Source organism: Somniosus microcephalus, chromosome 3 (assembly GCF_052327205.1).
Source record: "Somniosus microcephalus isolate GS21.2 chromosome 3, FLI_Smic_1.0, whole genome shotgun sequence".
Taxonomy (NCBI): domain Eukaryota; kingdom Metazoa; phylum Chordata; class Chondrichthyes; order Squaliformes; family Somniosidae; genus Somniosus; species Somniosus microcephalus.
In genome coordinates, this window is record NC_140989.1 from 347,184,987 (window position 1) to 347,203,829 (window position 18,843).

Below are 18,843 nucleotides of genomic sequence, written 5' to 3' on the forward strand. Positions count from 1 at the left end.
CACTTTACAGATTCCCATTTTAAACATGAAGGAGGCTTTATCTTGAATAATTCTTAAATCAGATCTCCGTGCCTATGGAACAGGTAAATTGTCTCTGGACATCCATTTGAATTTTCAATAAAGTGCGTGCAGTCTACTTTAGAAGTGGCTCGCCACAAGTTTTAAATGACGTCTAATTATAAGATCTAACAGGACACAGCAACAGGAAATACTACCTCCATTAATTTCCACAGGGATTCTCCTGATTTCCTGCCATAACATGGCAGTAATCCTAGTGGAACGGCATAATGGGCTGTGTACAAAACTCTCTCCGGTGTTTCTGCCGACTTTCCGCTCCAGTTACGGCGGGAGATCCGGAAACGCTGCGGAGATTCGACCTCTCTGTCTTTAGATGATTGCGAGTGTATAGGTGATAAGAGGCCTGTAGTAGTTGATTAGCTTCGAGTTAGGATTAAATACCCCACGGCTCAGATATAAACAACTATTCTTTCTTCAGGAAAGTCTTCCAGCAAGACTGAACGGAAGGTTGGATTCGATACGTGCGAGTTCTTTATAAACTCAAAGGGATATTCAAAAAATACTCAGGTAAACAACAACGACTCAACAGCCACTGTCTCGGCTCACCATGGTCACTTGGATGGGGTACCGGAGGGTGGCTGGGACCCCAGCATGTGTCAATCAAACCAGGAGACCATTTACGATTTACAGAAGTCTGTTGACCTCTTGCAGATTCTCAATTTAAACCTAAAAGGAGAGTCCTAACCTTGAATAATTCTTGATCAGATTTCTGCGCCTACAAGTCAGACAACTGGCCATCAGCGACCATTTTAATCTATAATGGAGTACACGGAGTCCATTTTAGGGGTGGGTCACCACTCCTTTTAAATGGCATAATTATAGGATGTCTTAACAGTCTTAACAGGATGCAGCAGCAGGAAATAGTACTTCCTCGGGGGTTGTCCCGCTCACCCGCCATAACTTCAGAGTAGTGCCACGGACTTTACAGGGAAAATAATGTAAATGCCATTTTCCTGAGATTTCCACGGCACTTCCACCGAAGGCATGGTGGCTGATCAGGAGAACCCCTAAGGAAATTCAGCCCCTAAGTCTTTTGATGATTCAGGGTAGACAGGCAACAGGAGGCCTGTACTAGTTCAGTAGCTTCTAGTTAAGATAAAATACCTGTATGCAAGGTTCAAATTTAAGAGGGGATTTGACCTCTCACTTTGCATGCTAATACGTCCTCATCCATATATTCATCACTGTTTAGTTTCAAAATCAGGTAATTGTTTTGTCTCACCTCCTGACTCCCCAAAGCCTTTCCACCATCTACAAGGCACAAGTAAGGAGTGTGATGGAATAATCTTCACTTGTTTGGATGAGTGCAGCTCCAACAACACTCAAGAAACTCGACACCATCCAAAACAAAGCAGCCCGCTTGATTTGCACCCCATCCACCACCATAAACATTCACTCCCTCCACCACCGGCGTACCGTGGCTGCAGTGTGTACCATCTACAAGATGCACTGCAGCAACTCGCCAAGGCTTCTTCAGCAGCACCTCCCAAACCCGCGACCTCTTCCACCTAGAAGGACAAGGGCAGCAGGCGCATGGGAACACCATCACCTCCAAGTTCCCCTCCAAGTCACACACCAACCTGACTTAGAAGTATATCGCCGATCCATCATCGTCGCTGGATCAAATTCCTGGAACTCCCTCCCTAACAGCACTGTGGGAGTACCTTCACCACAACGACTGCAGCACTTCAAGAAGGCGGCTCCCCACCACCTAAGGGCAATTAGGGATGGGCAATAAATGCTGGCCTTGCCAGCGACGCCCACATCCCATTAAAAAAAAAGAATTAAAAAAATCTACTGTCTGCAGCAAATCATGCAGTCTCGATTCTTTTCTGTTAAATTTATTGAAGGAAGTAGTGTATAAGTACATGTTTCTATATTGTTTTCCATTTCCTCTTTTTTGAATTCCACTAAGAAGACAATTCCTCTTTCATTGGAGAGCGCATTACAGTCTGGACTGCAGATAGCTGTGGTCATTGGTTTTCTGTAATTATCTAATGGCATATGGGACAAGACCAATTCAGGCCAATCATCTCAGCCCCAGGACATCGCTGCAGGAGTTCTCAGGGCAGTGTCCTAGGCCCAACCATCTTCAGCTGCTTCATCAATGACCTTCCCTCCATCATAGGGTCAGAAGCGGGGATGTTTGCTGATGACTGCACAGTGTTCAGTGCCATTTGTAACTCCTCAGATAATGAAGCAGTCTATGCCCGCATGCAGTAAGACCTGGACGACATTCAGACTTGGGGTGTTAAGGGGCAAGTAACATTCGCGCCACACAAGTGCCAGGCAGTAACCATCTCCAACAAGAGAGAGTCTAACCACCTCCACTTGACATTCAACGGCATTACCATCGCCGAATCTCCCACCATCAACATCCTGAGGGTCACCATTGACCAGAAACTTAACTGGACCAGTCACATAAATACAGTGGCTACAAGAGCAGGTCAGAGGCTGGGTGTTCTGCGTCGAGTGTCTCATCTCCTGACTTCTGACAAGGCACAAGAAGCTCGACACCATCCAGGACAAAGCAGCCCGCTTGATTGGCCCCATCCACCACCTTAAACATTGACTCCCTCCACCACCGGCATACTGTGGCTGCAGTGTGTACCATCTACAAGATGCACTGCAGCAACTCGCCAAGGCTTCTTCGGCAGCACCTCCCAAACCCGCAACCTCTACCACCTAGAAGGACAAGGGCAGCAGGTGCATGAGAACACCACCACCTCCAAGTTCCCCTCCAGGTCACACACCATCCTGACTTGGAAGTATATCGCCGTTCCTTCATAGTCGTTGGGTCAAAATCCTCGAACTCCCTCCCTCAACACTGTGAGTGTACCTTCACCACACAGACTGCAGCAGTTCAAGAAGGTGGCTCACCACCACCTTTTCAAGGGCAATTAGGGATGGGCAATAAATGCTGGCCTTGCCAGAGATGCCCACATCCCAGGAACAAATAACAAAAAATTCAGTCAGGATGCACAATATTAGACCGCTACACAAACCTTTGATAGTTTCCTTCATTACTGCTGATTCAGTTTTAACATTCAGCTACTGGGCAGGCATGCAAACAAAGGGCGAGAAATTGGGGCGCATTGCGCCTGTTTTTCAGGTGCTAAGCAGCCTACTAAGTCTTCAAAATGGCCGGAAGTGCGCTGCCGGCCATATTTTGTAAGGGCAAACAAGAGTCGTCCTGTAGCCGTGCTTGAAGCAGGCATTAGACCCTTTGCATATGCCTGTGTTGAGGCCATGCTCTCAAATGATTGGTTTGCCCTGAGGCAGCCAGCGCCACCGAGACACTAGCAGCGGCCCGATTTTCCACTAGTCTTCGCGCATCGGCTCCATTATAACAAGGCCCGAGGCCCGATATCTGGGCGCCTCGGACTTCACCATTGTGGCACAGGGTATGTATCCCATGAGTCAAATGCCACCAATACAACCCAGATCTCAGCGCAGTCCTTGTATGATAACATGCAAGCACTCCTCTCCCCAGGATGGCAGGGTCCAAATGATATGATGCACAATTTGGCAGGGCATGGGGAGAAGAGACCCTGAATTTACAGACGCATTTTACTTGTGTTAATAGCAGTTACACATTTACTAACTACTTTTTCTCATTTATCATGTTTTTGTGTTGCACTGTATTAAAAAACAGAAGCCTGAATCTTGCCTTATTTTGTAGATACAAATACTTCCAGAAAATGGTGAGACACCACTGTTCACTCAATTCTTTTCGGACTGGAAGACCAAGGACCAAAGTGAAGGACATGGAAAAGTGTTCAGTGTCGGCACTGTGGCCAAAATCAAATCCGTTCCCTTTGATGTCACAAAGCTTTACAACTCATCCGACATGGCCGCACAATACAACATGGTGGATGATGGGTCGGGCGAAGTCCAGGTAACAAGTCAACAACAATCACCATAGATTTTTTACTTTGCCAAAGCACAGGGACCTGGAGTCAATAATGGGCATGAAAATGTATTCAATGTTTCTCTGCAGATTTGGCGAGTCGAAGAGTTCAAGAAAGAGCCCGTTGCCCCTTCATCGTACGGTCAGTTTTATGGTGGAGACTGTTACATTATTCTGTACTCCTACAAATCGGGCAACAGGCAGAAGCACCTTATTTACACTTGGTAAGCCTCCTCACATACTCATGAAATATAAAAATTGGACGGACTAAGAAAGCTAACTTGCACAGCCACTGGGAGGACGAATAAGAAAGCATGGATTTTTTATGTTTGTTTACTTTTTAAGGCAAGGCAACAAAGCGACAAAAGATGAGCTGGGAGCATCAGCTGGCCTCACGATTAGCCTGGATGATGAGATGCAAGGTTTGCCTGTCCAGGTATGTATTAACCGTCACTAGATTAATCATTCATTTACTGCACTATTTATGTTCACACACTCACACGATCAGACTTTCCATCTAAAGTTCAATGCATTCCTTTCTTGGCAATTTAAAGGGAAAGTGCAAGTTCCAAACAGTTTACATTTTCCACTCGGTGCATGCATGCCTCCAGTATTTAACGTCATTACCTGTTGATGTTTTGCCCTTTTACACAATAAAGGTAAATGGACATTGTGTCTTCTCCTCGTACTGAGAGCTGCCATTGGTAGGACAAATTATTTTGTTGTGGTGCGACAGACCGCAACAAATCCTGGGATTTCCACCTTGCGCTCCAACTTCCCTGGTTTGTTTCCCCCTCTTCGGCACTTTAATTTTATTCAGGAGAATGTTTCAAAGGATTGGTGATCTACCTCTTTCTGCCCACTTAACATGAAGGAAGTTTCCAGTTGCTCCCAGACTCAGGGTTAAACTTGTGACTGTCCAGGTGCGGTGCGGCCAGGTGATGCATGTATCAATTGAGCAAATCTTGGAACCCCAGTCATTTTATAGGCAAGTGCAGAAGCAATCTTGCGTGCCAAAGTCAATAACATTACTATTTATTCTTAACATTCCCAATAAATTAAATAGCAGGATTCACATTATTATTAGAATGGTGTTTGAACCCTACAAGTTAGTTCATTGATAAAATAATATACAGTGGTGTTGACTTACTATTTTCCCACCCACCCTATTGTTCAGACTCTGTGTATTTCCTAAGGTTTCTTTTCACTCCATGTCTGTGGTGCTCTTTCTGGCTTTCCTTTCCCTTGCGCCCTGAGTCTCTCCTACCCCATGTGTTTCCAGTGCAGTCTCTCACGCCAGGCTTTTTCCGAAATAGTCTGGCACAAGAGGCTGCATTGGAGTCTGTTTCTGTTCTCTCTCATGCTGCGATAGCGAGACCAATAACAGGAAGACATGCACGTCACTCACATTAGCGAAATGAGGGGTTTCTGCTAAAGAGGCTCTCAGCCTCCCGGGAGATAGAATGGACGTCAGTGAGTCACCTGATGTGGGCATCACAGTGCCACCTACAGGCACAGTACTGACAGAATATTGTGGCTGCTCATCGGGTCTGAAATATTATAGATACCTTGGGCTCCTGTACTTTGCCCCTAGGCAGAGGGCGTAGCCTATTCAACACTCGCTATCACCAGAAACTGCAGCAGCTGCTTCAGAGATGGTGGAGCTGTGATGTTCTATTCCACAACTGGGATACAGTGGGCTCTTCCTCAGACAGTGGTTTGTATGTTTAGCTCTTTATCTTCAATACAATCGGATGCATGTAGTGCGCATCATCTGGTTTTATTCTCTACTAGCAGTCAAACATAACACTAACATAACAATATCGAGTTCAACAATTTCAGATCATAACCTCGGCCCCTATTATATTTTTATATATTTTTTATCCACACTTTTGGTTTGTGCCTTTTCCTTTTTTCCTCTCTGTCCCACATGGCAACTGTCTCTCACTCTGCCAGCGCATTTCACACTTCATCTAGAGCCATTGTTTGTTTCTTTACCTGTCCTATTACCATCTCGTCTCACCTTGAATATCTCTTAATGTCTCTTCTTTCATCCCCTCCCCCATTTCCCAGCCCCCAAACTGCCTTTTAATCTGTTTCATTTCCTGCCTTTTTTTCTCAGTTCTGTAGAAGGGTTTCGACCCAAAACGCTGACTCTGTTTCTCTCTCCACGGATGTTGCCTGGCCTGCTGAGTTTTTCCAGCGTTTTCTGTTGTTAAGTCAAACATAACACTTTGGTTTCTGTGTGTATTAGTTAGAAGCAGATCCCTTATAAAGGCAATCTTGTAGCAAACAATAACTTTATTGTTATAATCAAAATAACATATCAAATATGCCTGTCAGCATTGCGCAATTATATCTTGGCATTTCGCCACTTCACCTTTTTAAGCGGCTTTTACATCCTTCATCAAACAGCTTAATCTTTGTCATTTTCAGCAATCTCTTTCCTCAGCTGTTTCATTCCTGCCCTTTAACTGACATTTTAATATTAATAAACCACCATGATCCCAGCACAGGTAGCTAGTTAACCTGCAATGACTTCTAACTACGTGGCATGATTGATGGGCTCCTTTACAATGACCGGCTTATGGTGACACTAGGGCTGGAATTTTAATTTGGAGGTGGGTAGGGAGTGGGGGGAGTAGAAAGTGGTCAGGAAACCCGGGAGAACGGGTTTCCCGCAGGCCCTGCCGAATTTAATGGCAGGGCCTGATTAGCATTTTCAATCTCTGTGCCCTGCCCGCAGCCAACCAGATGGAGAGGCTGGCTGACTGTCGGGCGGGTAGGCCTGCGGCACCAGATCGCAGAGAGGAGGAAGGAGGGATGGGGTGGAAGGCTGGAGCGGGATTGGGGGCCCGAGGGAGGAGGTCAGAAGGCGATCGGGAGCCGGAGACGAGAGGTCAGAAGGCCAGAGGGGGTATCGGGGGCTGAGGATCGAAGGCCGGAGGGGAGATCAGAGGCCTCGTGGTGGGGGGGGGGGGGGCGTCGGAGGCCTCGGGGGGGGAGATCGGAAGAGCGAGGGTGGTGTCCGATCATGGGGTGATGGCGAGGCAGGAACACTTGATCCAGCAGGTAAGTGGAAAGGCACTTTCCTCCTGGATCTAGCAGTTCTCGTCTTCCTTTAGCTGGCGGGTTCCCCGAGGCCTGGGATACCCGACCAGCCAGAGTTAAATTTAAAATGGTGGATCGCCATGAGGCATGGAGCCTCATTATAATATTTAAAGTGTCCACCTGCCTCCTGCGAGCGGGTTAGTTGCCCCCCCGCCCGCCTCTGTTAAAACCAGTTGGGGTTGGGATTCAGATTTTTAACCCTTCAGCATCCCACCCGCCCTCAACCCACCCGTTTTGGGGTTAAAATTCCCCCCATGATATTTAAAAGCAAGTGTTTTTAGGAATTCATCCCTGTTTATTGTGGGCTGTGTCTTGACTTGTCCAATTGGGAAGAATGTGCTCGAGAATATAATGGAGAGACTGGAGTAAGGAATGTCATCACTGTCTCTCCTTTCTCTATCTTCTAATACTACTGTGTTCAGTGTTCCCCTGAAATGTCATCTCTTGTTCCTTCTAAAGTCCAAAATCAACATCATGCACACATCCTCCTCCCATATGTTCCCACTGTACTGAAATGAAGACCGGGAATTCCCTCAGATCTGCTCCTGCTCCACCGCACTTCCGATGAAGTTACTGCAATGGAGTGGGATCAGCTCCGAAGACATTCCCAGCCTAAGGCTCATTGCGCAACCTCGTTCTCTAACTCGTTTTTCTCAGGACCACGAGACTGTGGAACTCCTTTGCTTCCCTCCGTCTTTCCGACGTCTTATAATCTTCACCCAAGCTTGGCACCATTACTTCCTCATCAACCTCATCTTCTCTTTTTTTTTTTACCTTTTTGGTCACTGTGGTTCTGAATTAAAAAGATTTTTTTTTAAACATTGGAAATGGGTTACTGTTTGCTTTCTAGGTACGGGTGACACAGGGTCAGGAGCCTCCTCACCTGCTGAGCCTGTTCAAAGATAAGCCACTCATTGTGCACCTCGGCGGGACCTCCAGGAAGGGTGGCCAGACCGCTGCTGCAGCGCTTCGACTTTTCCATATTAGGATAAGCTCAACAGGAGCTACTAGAGCTGTTGAGGTAAGTAAATCCAAAATGTCGCCATTCGGGTTCCGATGATTTGCTGATATTCTCACTCGATATTTACTCCACCAAAGGAAATGCCTAATTAATGTTCACTTTGATTAAAGGGAGTGTGAAAGATTAGCTGTATCTAGCAATAATCCCAAAGGACCTCTTCTATTACAGTTACATTTTAAGTGACTTTTTTCCTCAGGCTAAAAGTATGTACAGGAAACTTTGTTATATCCGGCACCGACGGGACCGAGCTGTTGCCGATCTATCAAAACTGCCGGACATACCAGCGTTAATGTTGAAGCATACGGAGGTTTTCATCTCCGTATCTGACAACAAACACTGTTGCTTAGCAACAGCTTCTAAACAGTCGGCCCGTACCTTAGAAGCGTCTCTGTAGCTTAGCAACAGCTTCAGAGAGACTTTGCACAGCCTGACTGTTGAAAAAAAAGCCACGAGAAGAAAAAAAACCTAACAAAACGGCTCCTGATTTCTGCCGGTAGATCGAGGTTTCCGGACATACAACCTCCGGATAAACCAAAGTTTCCTGTAAGCTGATGTGAAAATGGAAGGAGGCTGAGGAAGCAGACTCCTGGTTTTAATTAAAATAAAAGTAGTGATCGTTTTATATCATTTGCATTTGATGAGTCATTAGCATTAATTTCAGTCTCATTTAATATGTCGGGGCCTATGTATATTTAGGATGTAATACATAATAGGATATCTAAATAGGAGCTGAATCAACAATTCAAAGCCAGGCAGTCCGGCTCTTGTTTACCACTTTAAAGATAAAGATGAAATGTAGAATCATAGAATGATACAGCACAGAAGGAGACCATTCGGCCCATCGTGCCTATGCCATCTCTTTGAAAGAGCTGTCCAATTTTCCATCAGTCCCACTCCCCTTCCCTTTCCCCGTAGCCCTGCAAAGTTTTCCCCGTTAAGTATTTATCCAATTCCCTTTAGAAAGTTACTATTGAATTTGCTTCCACCATCCTTTCAGGTAGTGCATTGCAGATCATAACAACTCGCTGCATTCAAGAAAGAAATTCTCCTCATCTCGCCTCTGGTTCTGTTGCCAGTTTCCCAAAATCTGTGTCCTCTGGTTACCGACCCCTCTGCCACTTGAAACGGTTTCTCCTTATTTACTCTATCAAGACCCTTCATGATTTTGAACACCTCTATCAAATCTCCCCTTAACCTTCTCTGCTCTAAGGAGAACAACTCCAGCTCCCTAGTCACTCCATGAAACTGAAGTCCCTCATCCCTGGTACCATTCTAGTAAATCTCCTCTGCATCCTCTCTAAGGCCTTGACATTGTAAGGATTGGCTTTCCTTCTGCCCATTTCTACCTTCCGTCATGACGTCACATTCGGGGGCGGGAGTAGCGGGATGCCGAGCTTCCCATGAAATCCCACCCGTTCTGCCTACCGTACAAACACTAGCAGGAGTGTTTGCCCCACGGGGCTATAAGTTGAGGCCCACAATGCCATTTCCAATCGACAAGTGGGATTGATTGCTGTTTGTAAACGGGCAGATTAGCCAGGAAGCAAAATTTCTGGCAGGTTTACAACTTTGGTCAGAACCCGGTCTGGTCTCGCCTTCAACAGAGCGGCATGGTTCCCACTCCGAAATCATGCTGTGTCCGGGGGGGCGAGGCTGTTAGTGGTGCAGGCGCCCGTCCCAGTATTCAAATGGCCCTCTCGCTGGGACTTGAGGCAGGGTCAAGGTGAGGGCAAATAGACGACCGCAACTCGCACCCTGCCGCACTTGCAGTAGCACAGTACCGGGACCACAATTTCCGCCCCTTTCAATTGGGTGGTATCAATTCTATGTTTGTTAGAACTTCGATTAATTTTTTTTTTTTTTAATTGTTTAAATCATTACGACTTCTTAGTTTGCGAAGGCATTATAAGGGCCAGCGGTTGGTCACGGTGTGTTTTTGTGCTTTGCAGGTGAATTGTAATGCAGGGTCGCTAAACAGCAATGACGCATTTGTGCTGAAAACACCAGAGGAGACCTACATCTGGAAAGGTGTGGGTGCGAGTGCCGCTGAGCTGAAGACTGCCAAGTACGTGGTCAGTGTTCTTGGGGGAAGTGCAACAGAGGTCCAAGAAGGAAAAGAAACAGGTAGAGCTTTCAATTCTTCTTTTAAATCCAATGGGGAATTCAGGAGAAACTGCTTTACGCAGAGAGTGGTTAAAATGTGGAACTCGCTACCACAGGGAGTAGTTCAGGCGAATAGTATAGATGCATTTAAAGGGGAAGCTAGATAAGCACATGAGGGAGAAAGGAATATGTAGATAGGGTTAGATGAAGTAGGATGGGAGGAGGCTCATGTGGAGCATAAACACCAGTAGAGACCAGTTGGGCCGAATGGCTTGTTTCACAGAATTATACAGCGCAGAAGGAGGCCCATTCGGCCCATCGTGCCTGTGCCGGCTCTTTAGCAGAGCTAGCCAATTAATCCCACTCCCCTGCTCTTTCCCCATAGCCCTGTAAATTTTTCCCTTCAAGTAATGCACAAATTTCCGTGCTGTAAATTCTATGTAATGTAAAGTAAAGTAACGGGATATGGGAACAGGGCGGGGCCACATGGGATTAGGACTACTGCCCGTGTGGAGGACAAACACCAACACGGACCGGTTGGGCCAAACAGCCCATGTTGTAATTGTCTGCAACTCAGCTACTATAGCCACCATTCAAATCTGAAATTTCATTGGTGCGACACGGGCGTCTCTGAACTACCAAGCCACGACCTATCTTGTCCATAACACTAATTCGCTGTAAATAATTACACGCATCAGATAATGGCACTCACCTGCAATTTCTGGCAGTGGTTCCTGCGATCTCCCGCCGTGTCTTTGGCGGAGACTCCGAAGAAACGGTGTGAGCAGCAGCCGACGCCGCCGTTTCCCTGGGATCTCCGGCAAAGTTACGGTGGGAGGTTGGGTGAACCGCCACAGAAATTCCACCCCGCTGCTGCAATTCAGTCTCTGCTTTCTCCCAAATACAGAGAAATTCTGGAAGGCTCTTGGCGGTAAGAAGGAATACCAGTCCTCCAAAGGCCTCAAAAATGAAGTTGCCGCCCACCCGATTCGCTTGTTTGGCTGCTCAAACAAAACAGGAACATTTGTCGTGAGTTGAGGCATTTTAAATCATGGAACATTTAAATCATTTCATGTAGAGATTGATTCCATTTTTAAAGCATTTCTGCTTTGGTTTCATATGATTTCTAAATGAAATTAAAATATTTATTTTTCCACATAGATTGAGGAAGTTTCAGGTGAATTCACACAGAGTGATTTGGCAGTTGATGATGTGATGCTGTTAGATACCTGGGATCAAGTAAGTTGTGGCTCATTTACCTTATTATGTATCTACATGGAGCTTTCCCAATGGCCTTGGTGTAGCACTAAGCAATGCAGACGAGAAAGTTTTTTTTTATTCATTCACGGGATGTGGGCATCGCTGGTAAGACCAGCATTTATTGCCCATCCCTAATTGCCCTTGAGAAGGTGGTGGTGAGCCGCCATTTCTGAGGGCAGTTAAGTGTCAACCACATTGCGGTGGGTCCGGTCACAAATAGGCCAGACCAGGTTAGGACGGCAGATTTCCTTCCATAGAGGACATTAGTGAACCAGATGGGGTTTTTTACAACAATTTCATGGTCACCATTACTGATACTGGCTTTTTTTTTAATTCCAGATTTATTTAATTAACTACATTTGAACTCCCCAGCTGCTGTGGTGGTCAAATTGGTCAAGCTCCGACATATAAGTTACTTTGGGGCCCTGCGGCTAGCTTGAATTGTGATCATTAGGCCCAAGGATAAATTCAGGACAGTCACACACACACACAGAATCACACAGAATCCCCACAGTGCAGATAGAGGCCATTTCGGCCCATCGAGCCTGCACCGACACATATCCCACCCTATCCCTGTAACCCTGTAACCCCACGTATTTAATCCCCTAACACTAAGGGTCAATTTATCATAGCCAAATCAACCTAACCCGCACATCTTTGGACTGTGGGAGGAAACCGGAGCACCCGGAGGAAACCCACGCAGACACAGGGAGAATGTGCAAACTCCACACAGACAGTCGCCCGAGGCCAGATTTGAACCCGGGTCCCTGGCGCTGTGAGGCAACAGTGCTAACCACTATGCACCTCTACGTTCTGGCAGGTCACCGGAATCGCTCTCGGTTTGGGGCACTAATGAATTTAGGCTTCAGTGAAGGGGGAGTTTTAAGGGGGGGGGGCGTGGGGGGGGGAAATGCTGTAACTGGCTGTGCAGATAATGAAGTAGAGTTGTACCCACTATACAGTCAAGAAGTTTAATGTGTTTTTTTTCCACTTTACAATTTTGTAGATCTTTCTTTGGCTTGGCAAGGATGCAAATGAAGTGGAGAAGTCGGAGTCAGTGAAATGCTGTGAGTAGCTGGAGCAGGTGTTAACTTGTAGGAGGAGCAAAAATCAGCAATATATATATATTGCACAAGAACTTGGTATAAAAATATCCATTTATATAATTATTGGCATTTTTGTTAAACTGCTTCTTTCCTCCCTCCCCATTTAAAAAAATATTTTCTTTCCCTTGTAAGGGTTTCTATACCAGCATTACACTGGTCAGCAGGATAGGTAGTGGCCTGCTCCCAGGCCTCGCCCATGCGAACATTGGTTGTTAAGTAGTAGATATGTTAGTTATACCAATACGCCCTCTGATTTGATTTTCTTTCCATTTTTGGGGTGGCTAGGTAAAAGAGAGTTTTGGATCTGTTGGGCGTCTCTCTACCTGACATCAGGAACCCACTCATACATTGAACCCAAATCCACATTGGCCAGCTGACTAACTGTACAGGCTATAATTGTGGGGCGTTAAATAGTTTGGGGATAATTATTGACCATTCACAGTCATAGAGTCATAGAGTTATACAGCACAGAAAGAGGCCCTTCGGCCCATCGTGTCTGCGCCGTCCATCAATCCCTGTCCAGTCTAATCCCATTTTCCAGCATTTGGTCCATAGCCTTGTATGCAGTGGCATTTCAAGTGCTCATCCAAATGCTTCTTGAATGTTGTGAGGGTTCCTGCCTCTACCACCCTTTCAGGCAGTGAGTTCCAGATTCCAACCACCCCCTGGGTGAAAAAGTTCCTCCTCAAATCCCCTCTAAATCTCCTGCCCCTTACCCTGAATCTATGCCCCCTTGTTATTGACCCCCCTACTAAGGGGAAAAGTTCCTCTTTATCTACCCTATCTATGCCCCTCATCATTTTGTACACCTCAATCAGGTCCCCCCTCAGCCTTCTTTGCTCCAAGGAAAACAACCCCAGCCTGTTTAGTCTTCATAGCTGAGGCGCTCCATCCCAGGTAACATCCTGGTGAATCTTCTCTGCACCCTCTCCAAAGCAATCACATCCTTCCTATAGTGAGGCGACCAGAACTGCACACAGTACTCCAGCTGTGGCCTCACCAGCGTTTTGTACAGCTCCATCATAACCTCCCTGCTCTTATATTCTATGCCTCGGCTAATGAAGGCAAGTATCCCATATGCCTTTTTAACCACCTTATCTACCTGTTCCGCTGCCTTCAGGGATCTATGTACATGTACACCAAGGTCCCTCTGACCCTCTGTACTTCCTAGGGTCCTACCACTCATTGTGTATTCCCTTGCCTTATTTGTCCGTCCAAAATGCATCACCTCGCACTTTTCAGGGTTAAATTCCATTTGCCACTTTTCCGCCCATCTGACCAACCCGTTTATATCGTCCTGTAGCCTGAGGCTTTCCTCCTCACAATTTACCACCCCACCAATTTTCGTGTCATCCGCGAACTTACTGATCATACCTTTTACATTCTCATCCAAATCATTTATGTAGATCACAAACAGCAAGGGACCCAGCACCGATCCCTGAGGTACCCCACTGGACACAGGCTTCCAGTCACAAAAGCAACCTTCGACCATCACCCTCTGCCTCCTGCCACTCAGCCAGTTTAGGATCCAACGCGCCAAGGCACCCTGGATCCCATGGGCTCTTACCTTCTTGACCAGTCTCCTATGCGGGACTTTGTCAAAAGCTTTGCTGAAGTCCATGTAAACCACATCCACAGCATTTCCCTCATCCACACACCTAGTCACCCCCTCGAAAAATTCAATCAGATTTGTCAGACATGATTTACCCTTGACAAAGCCATGCTGACTATCCCCGATTAATCCTTGCCTCTCCAAGTGGAGACTAATTTTGTCCCTCAGAATTTTTTCCAATAATTTCCCTACCACAGATGTTAGGCTCACTGGCCTGTAATTCCCTGGTTTATCCCTGCTACCCTTCTTGTATAATGGTACTACGTTAGCTGTTCTCCAGTCCTCTGGTCTCCAGTCCACAGTATGATCTTTGGGGCTAAACTTGCACTGGGATGGATCTGATGGGCAGTAATACAAATTGTTTTAATCTTGGCTTACTGGTCAGGTCACACTTTGAGTATTTTGTGTGGTTTTTAGGCATCCTATCTTCAAAAGAACTTTGATTAATTAAAGAAGATTAAGACAAAAGTGACAGGGATGGTTCCAGGACTTGGAACTTGAATTAGGGAGAAACTCACTCATGCAGTTTTTATTTACAGTGGAGCAAAGAAGATTAATAGGAAACAAAGTCATGCCTTAAAATGCTGAGAGGAATGGATAATGTTGATACAAATAAGTTCTTTTGCTTAGACCCCGAATGAAGGATATTAGCATAAATGAACAAACCTCAGGCAAGACTAAAGATTTTTTTTTGTCATGGAATAGTCCTTGTGTGCAGGAGTCTCCTACATAAAGCAGTTAGAGTGGCGTTGGTTAGCGCCTTTAAAAAGAGGACTATCTTTTCAGAAACTAGGTCGATGGTTACAAGGTCAAGCACAGATGGTGGTGATCTGTTGCTGTGTTGAATGTGATGGCTCCTGTTGGAACCCTTGCAAAACCAGCTATATGTTTGAGCACCAAAACCATTTTTCTCTTGCTGACTGATTTTGGCAGCAACAACATTCAACCGAAAAGATAGTTTTAAAAAAATAATCTGAAAATGAAGAAATCCTGTTCCCCGATCAGTTTTACAGCATTTCCGACAGACACCAAACCTCAGTTCAATTTGGTAATTTAAAAAAAAGTTTTATTCCTTGGCTAGAAAATCATTCAAAACAGATGTAAAACTGAAGGCAAATAAACTGAATTAAGGTCACCGCTTTTATAAAATCTGCCAACTAATATATTCCTTTGCTTTCTTCCAGCAAAAAAATACTTGGAAGCTGACCCATCTGGAAGAGACACGGGGACTCCCGTTGTCATTGTGAAACAAGGAAATGAACCGCCAACATTCACAGGGTGGTTCTTAGCTTGGGATCCCACCATGTGGGATGTGAGCCCTCTGCAAAAAGCTCTCGCCGCTCTCCAGGTGCAGTGACGAGAAGGGATTACACTGGGTCATCTTTCTTTTTTTTTGCATGCCCTAGCTGTAAAGCATCAAAGAGTCGGGTTTTATAGTGCCAGTAGAAATACAGCAACATTTTCCACAGTTTAAAGAATTCTGAGTGAATTAATATTTGTACGCTCAACGCTGCTTTGACACGTCATAAATTATATTGGGAATAAGCGCAGTGATGGGTTTCAAAGTTGCCTCCGCCGCTGGTTCACACTCTCCGTAAACTAGGAAATGTGAACCAGACATCTGTTGGAAAAACTAGTACTGACCTGTGATCTTCCCCTCCAACTCGGTGCCATAGTTCTGGCTTTGTGTTTGACGGGATGGAGTCTGTTTAGGTTGAGCCAGCCAGAAAACCTGGACTGTACAAGGTCATTCATTGTAGATGAACTGTCAAACATAATAACATTATTTGAACAGTTTTGATCACCACTTTTTGATTGTAGTAATAATGGGACTGAATCAAGTGGAAAATGGAAGACATTGTCAGAAGGGAAACTGTGCGATGCTCCCGTAGTCAGTTGCTTGGAAGAGGCTTGTGCAACAACTAATATGTAAACGTTTACGACTTAGAAAAAGAAGAGACGGACTTGTCATGCTCACTTACCACTTAAGATCAATAGTAACCCTGGAAGTGACTCAAATATCGGCGAGTACAGGAAACTCTTTTTTATCCGGCACCAATGGGACCGGCGTGGTGCCGGTTTATCAAAAAGTCCGGATTACAGAGAGGTATAGTTAAAAGGTACGAGAGCTCCGTACACAGCAACAAATCCAGGCTTCCCTGTTGCTTAGCAACAAGTGCAGGAACCCAGGCCACAGACCAAGTGTCCTTGTTGCTTAGCAACAAGTGCAGGAACCCCGATTACACAGCCACAGATCTAGGAACGGCCACTAATATGAAGTAAAACTTACCTGAACCTACTCCTGAATTTTGCCGGTTAACAGAGATTTCTGGCTATTTAGGTGCCGGTAAATTGAGAGTTTCCTGTATTTAGGTGCCGGTTTGAGGATGGCTGGTAGCATGTTAAATATCGAAGTTGGGAGGGGGGCGGAACATGAGGAAACATGCCACACCAAAAATAGTTTCATTTGCAAAAATGAATATCACTTTGCACTGTATCACAAAACTTTAAGGAGTATTCTGAACCTTGGCGGCCTTAAATGTGTTTAAATTGAATTTCTGCCACTTGCTCTGAAGCTGTGCGTGAGCATGCGTGCCGATATTGGATTGTCTGAGCACCAAGGCTGGGCTGCTGACCTTCACTTCGGTGAGTTCCTGTGACTGGCTCTTCAGGTTTTGCTGCATCTCCAGTTTTTGCGGACGGCAAGGGTATTTTAGCAAGGCTTCTGCTAAATTGCTTGGCTCAACCCAAAAACGAATCTTACTTTAAGTGTACCCAGATTCATGGTTTATTCCTATGTTGGTGTCTTAATAAAGTCTTTCCAAATCTATTTCAAGTGTTTTCTCATACTTTTAATGGGCACTTTTCTACACTGTGCTTTCATTCCGTTTTACGGCATTACAATATCGTATTTTAGTAATTGACACTTTAATATTTACGTTTACGTTTTTGCATCATATTCTGGGTGAATGCAGTGTCCGTTTCTTTTTAAGAGCCTCTACAATCTTGCAGGAGTTAACTGCAGACACAGCACCACAGTTTCCAGAGTTGTCCCCAGCTTACATTGCAGTGGTGTTTAATTGGGAGCTGGAAAAGCCAGACATCACCATACTGGCGATGATGTCTGGTTCACGTGGATGTGGAGGAGCCCGCATGATGTGCTGTGCTATAGTTTTATTTATATTTAACTTTTTTCTTTTCCCCATTTTAGAAGTTCTTTTTCTCAACTCTTTAGATCTGACAGGTACCTTCCTACAGCTAAGCAAGCAGATAGCCAGACTTCTAACTAAGGCCGAGATTTTCCAAGGGGTCAGCGGGCGCGATCGGTGGCGGTTCGGGTGGGAAAGTGTTTTTTTCCCCCCCAGCGGGCTCCCCCGCTGTGAACCCGCCACCACGTGCCTTTCCCCGATGTAGGGTCTGTCAGCGCTGAGCAGACCCGACACGCAGCGACGGGTTCACAGCGGGGGACCCAGTTCAGGTAATTAGTGGCTTGTTTAGAGCCACTTAGGAATGAATTGCAGCTCACCTTCTGCATTTGACAGCTTGCCCACGGGGTCCACGCTGGTCGTGGACCACGTCTGTCAAGCTGAGGCGGGAGTTCAGTGGCCATTGAATCAGTTGTTGCGTTGACAGCTTCAAATGTACAGTAAAAGCTACCACCTTACAGAGATATCTTTCTTCAGCCACAAGCTCTTCCTCACTTCATTTTCACCATGCTGTAAGTCTTTACACAAGTCTCCATCCAGTCTGACCTCATTACCTCTCCCACCATTGACAGATCACTTCTGTCATCTCTACTTCCACCTGCCATCTATTCCATCAGCATGGGTGCCCTTTATACTCTCTCACCTTGGTCCTCAGAATCCCACCACGATCAGCCCCAACACCAGCAGCATCAGACACACCAGCAACACCAAAAATGACACCACCAACCTTCTCCGCAATCACCTGATACAGCACAGGACACAGGGCATCAGCACCCGGCCACATTGCTGCCCAGGTGGCCAGGGATGGCCTCACCATGGCTAAATTTATTTCACTTGACGCTGTACACCCTGGCTACCACATGATGTGCCAGGTTGGCACCACCCCACACCAACACCATAAAGCATCCCTACAATGCCCAAGCCATTCCTTTCATATGCATCACCATTACGGGGGGTACCGTTATGTCTCACCATTCACTGCAACTCACTAAGCCACTTTCAAAGGTGCACACAAATCTGTCCAAGAACGCAAAGTGTTGAAAATAAAGATTTCAATGTTTGACACCACATTAACAGAAACTTTACATGAACATTGGATAAAACACCCAAGTGCCTATCCTTGTGTGTTGTTAGTTGGTATGATTGCACTAGGATGAGGGTGAGTGTGAGGGATAGCTAGTGAGATGGGGATGTAATAAAATAGATAGGGATGGGTGGAGGGATGTGCAGGAGTAAGGTAGGGAATGCAGAGTGATGGGGATGTGATGAGAGGTACAGCAGGATGCAGTTGAGTATGGCTTTGTACTAATGTTTCATGATCTACTGGGATCATTGAAAGGTTTGCGGCACTGCACCCAGGTCCTCCTGACCACATCCCTGCTTGTGCCCTCTGCAATGTGCAACCAGGCTGTGTTGATCTCCTGGGGAGGTCTCTT

At 45.8% G+C, this 18,843-nt stretch overlaps 1 protein-coding gene and 1 pseudogene across 1 annotated transcript in view; both read left to right on the top strand.

Moving 5' to 3' along the window:
- Window positions 1-17,031, top strand: part of LOC147122319 (scinderin-like) — a 33,880-nt gene extending 16,849 nt beyond the window's left edge. Inside the window, exons 8-17 of the mRNA XM_085983306.1 lie at window positions 497-585; window positions 3,761-3,976; window positions 4,079-4,212; window positions 4,334-4,424; window positions 7,950-8,120; window positions 10,070-10,244; window positions 11,131-11,252; window positions 11,385-11,462; window positions 12,490-12,550; window positions 15,386-17,031. Of these exons, the coding sequence (XP_085839432.1) occupies window positions 497-585; window positions 3,761-3,976; window positions 4,079-4,212; window positions 4,334-4,424; window positions 7,950-8,120; window positions 10,070-10,244; window positions 11,131-11,252; window positions 11,385-11,462; window positions 12,490-12,550; window positions 15,386-15,558 (1,310 nt within the window). The 3' untranslated portion in view covers window positions 15,559-17,031. The remainder of the gene's footprint in view (window positions 1-496; window positions 586-3,760; window positions 3,977-4,078; window positions 4,213-4,333; window positions 4,425-7,949; window positions 8,121-10,069; window positions 10,245-11,130; window positions 11,253-11,384; window positions 11,463-12,489; window positions 12,551-15,385) is intronic.
- LOC147122320 (retinol dehydrogenase 8-like) overlaps window positions 16,790-18,843 on the top strand; it is a 67,094-nt pseudogene continuing 65,040 nt past the window's right edge.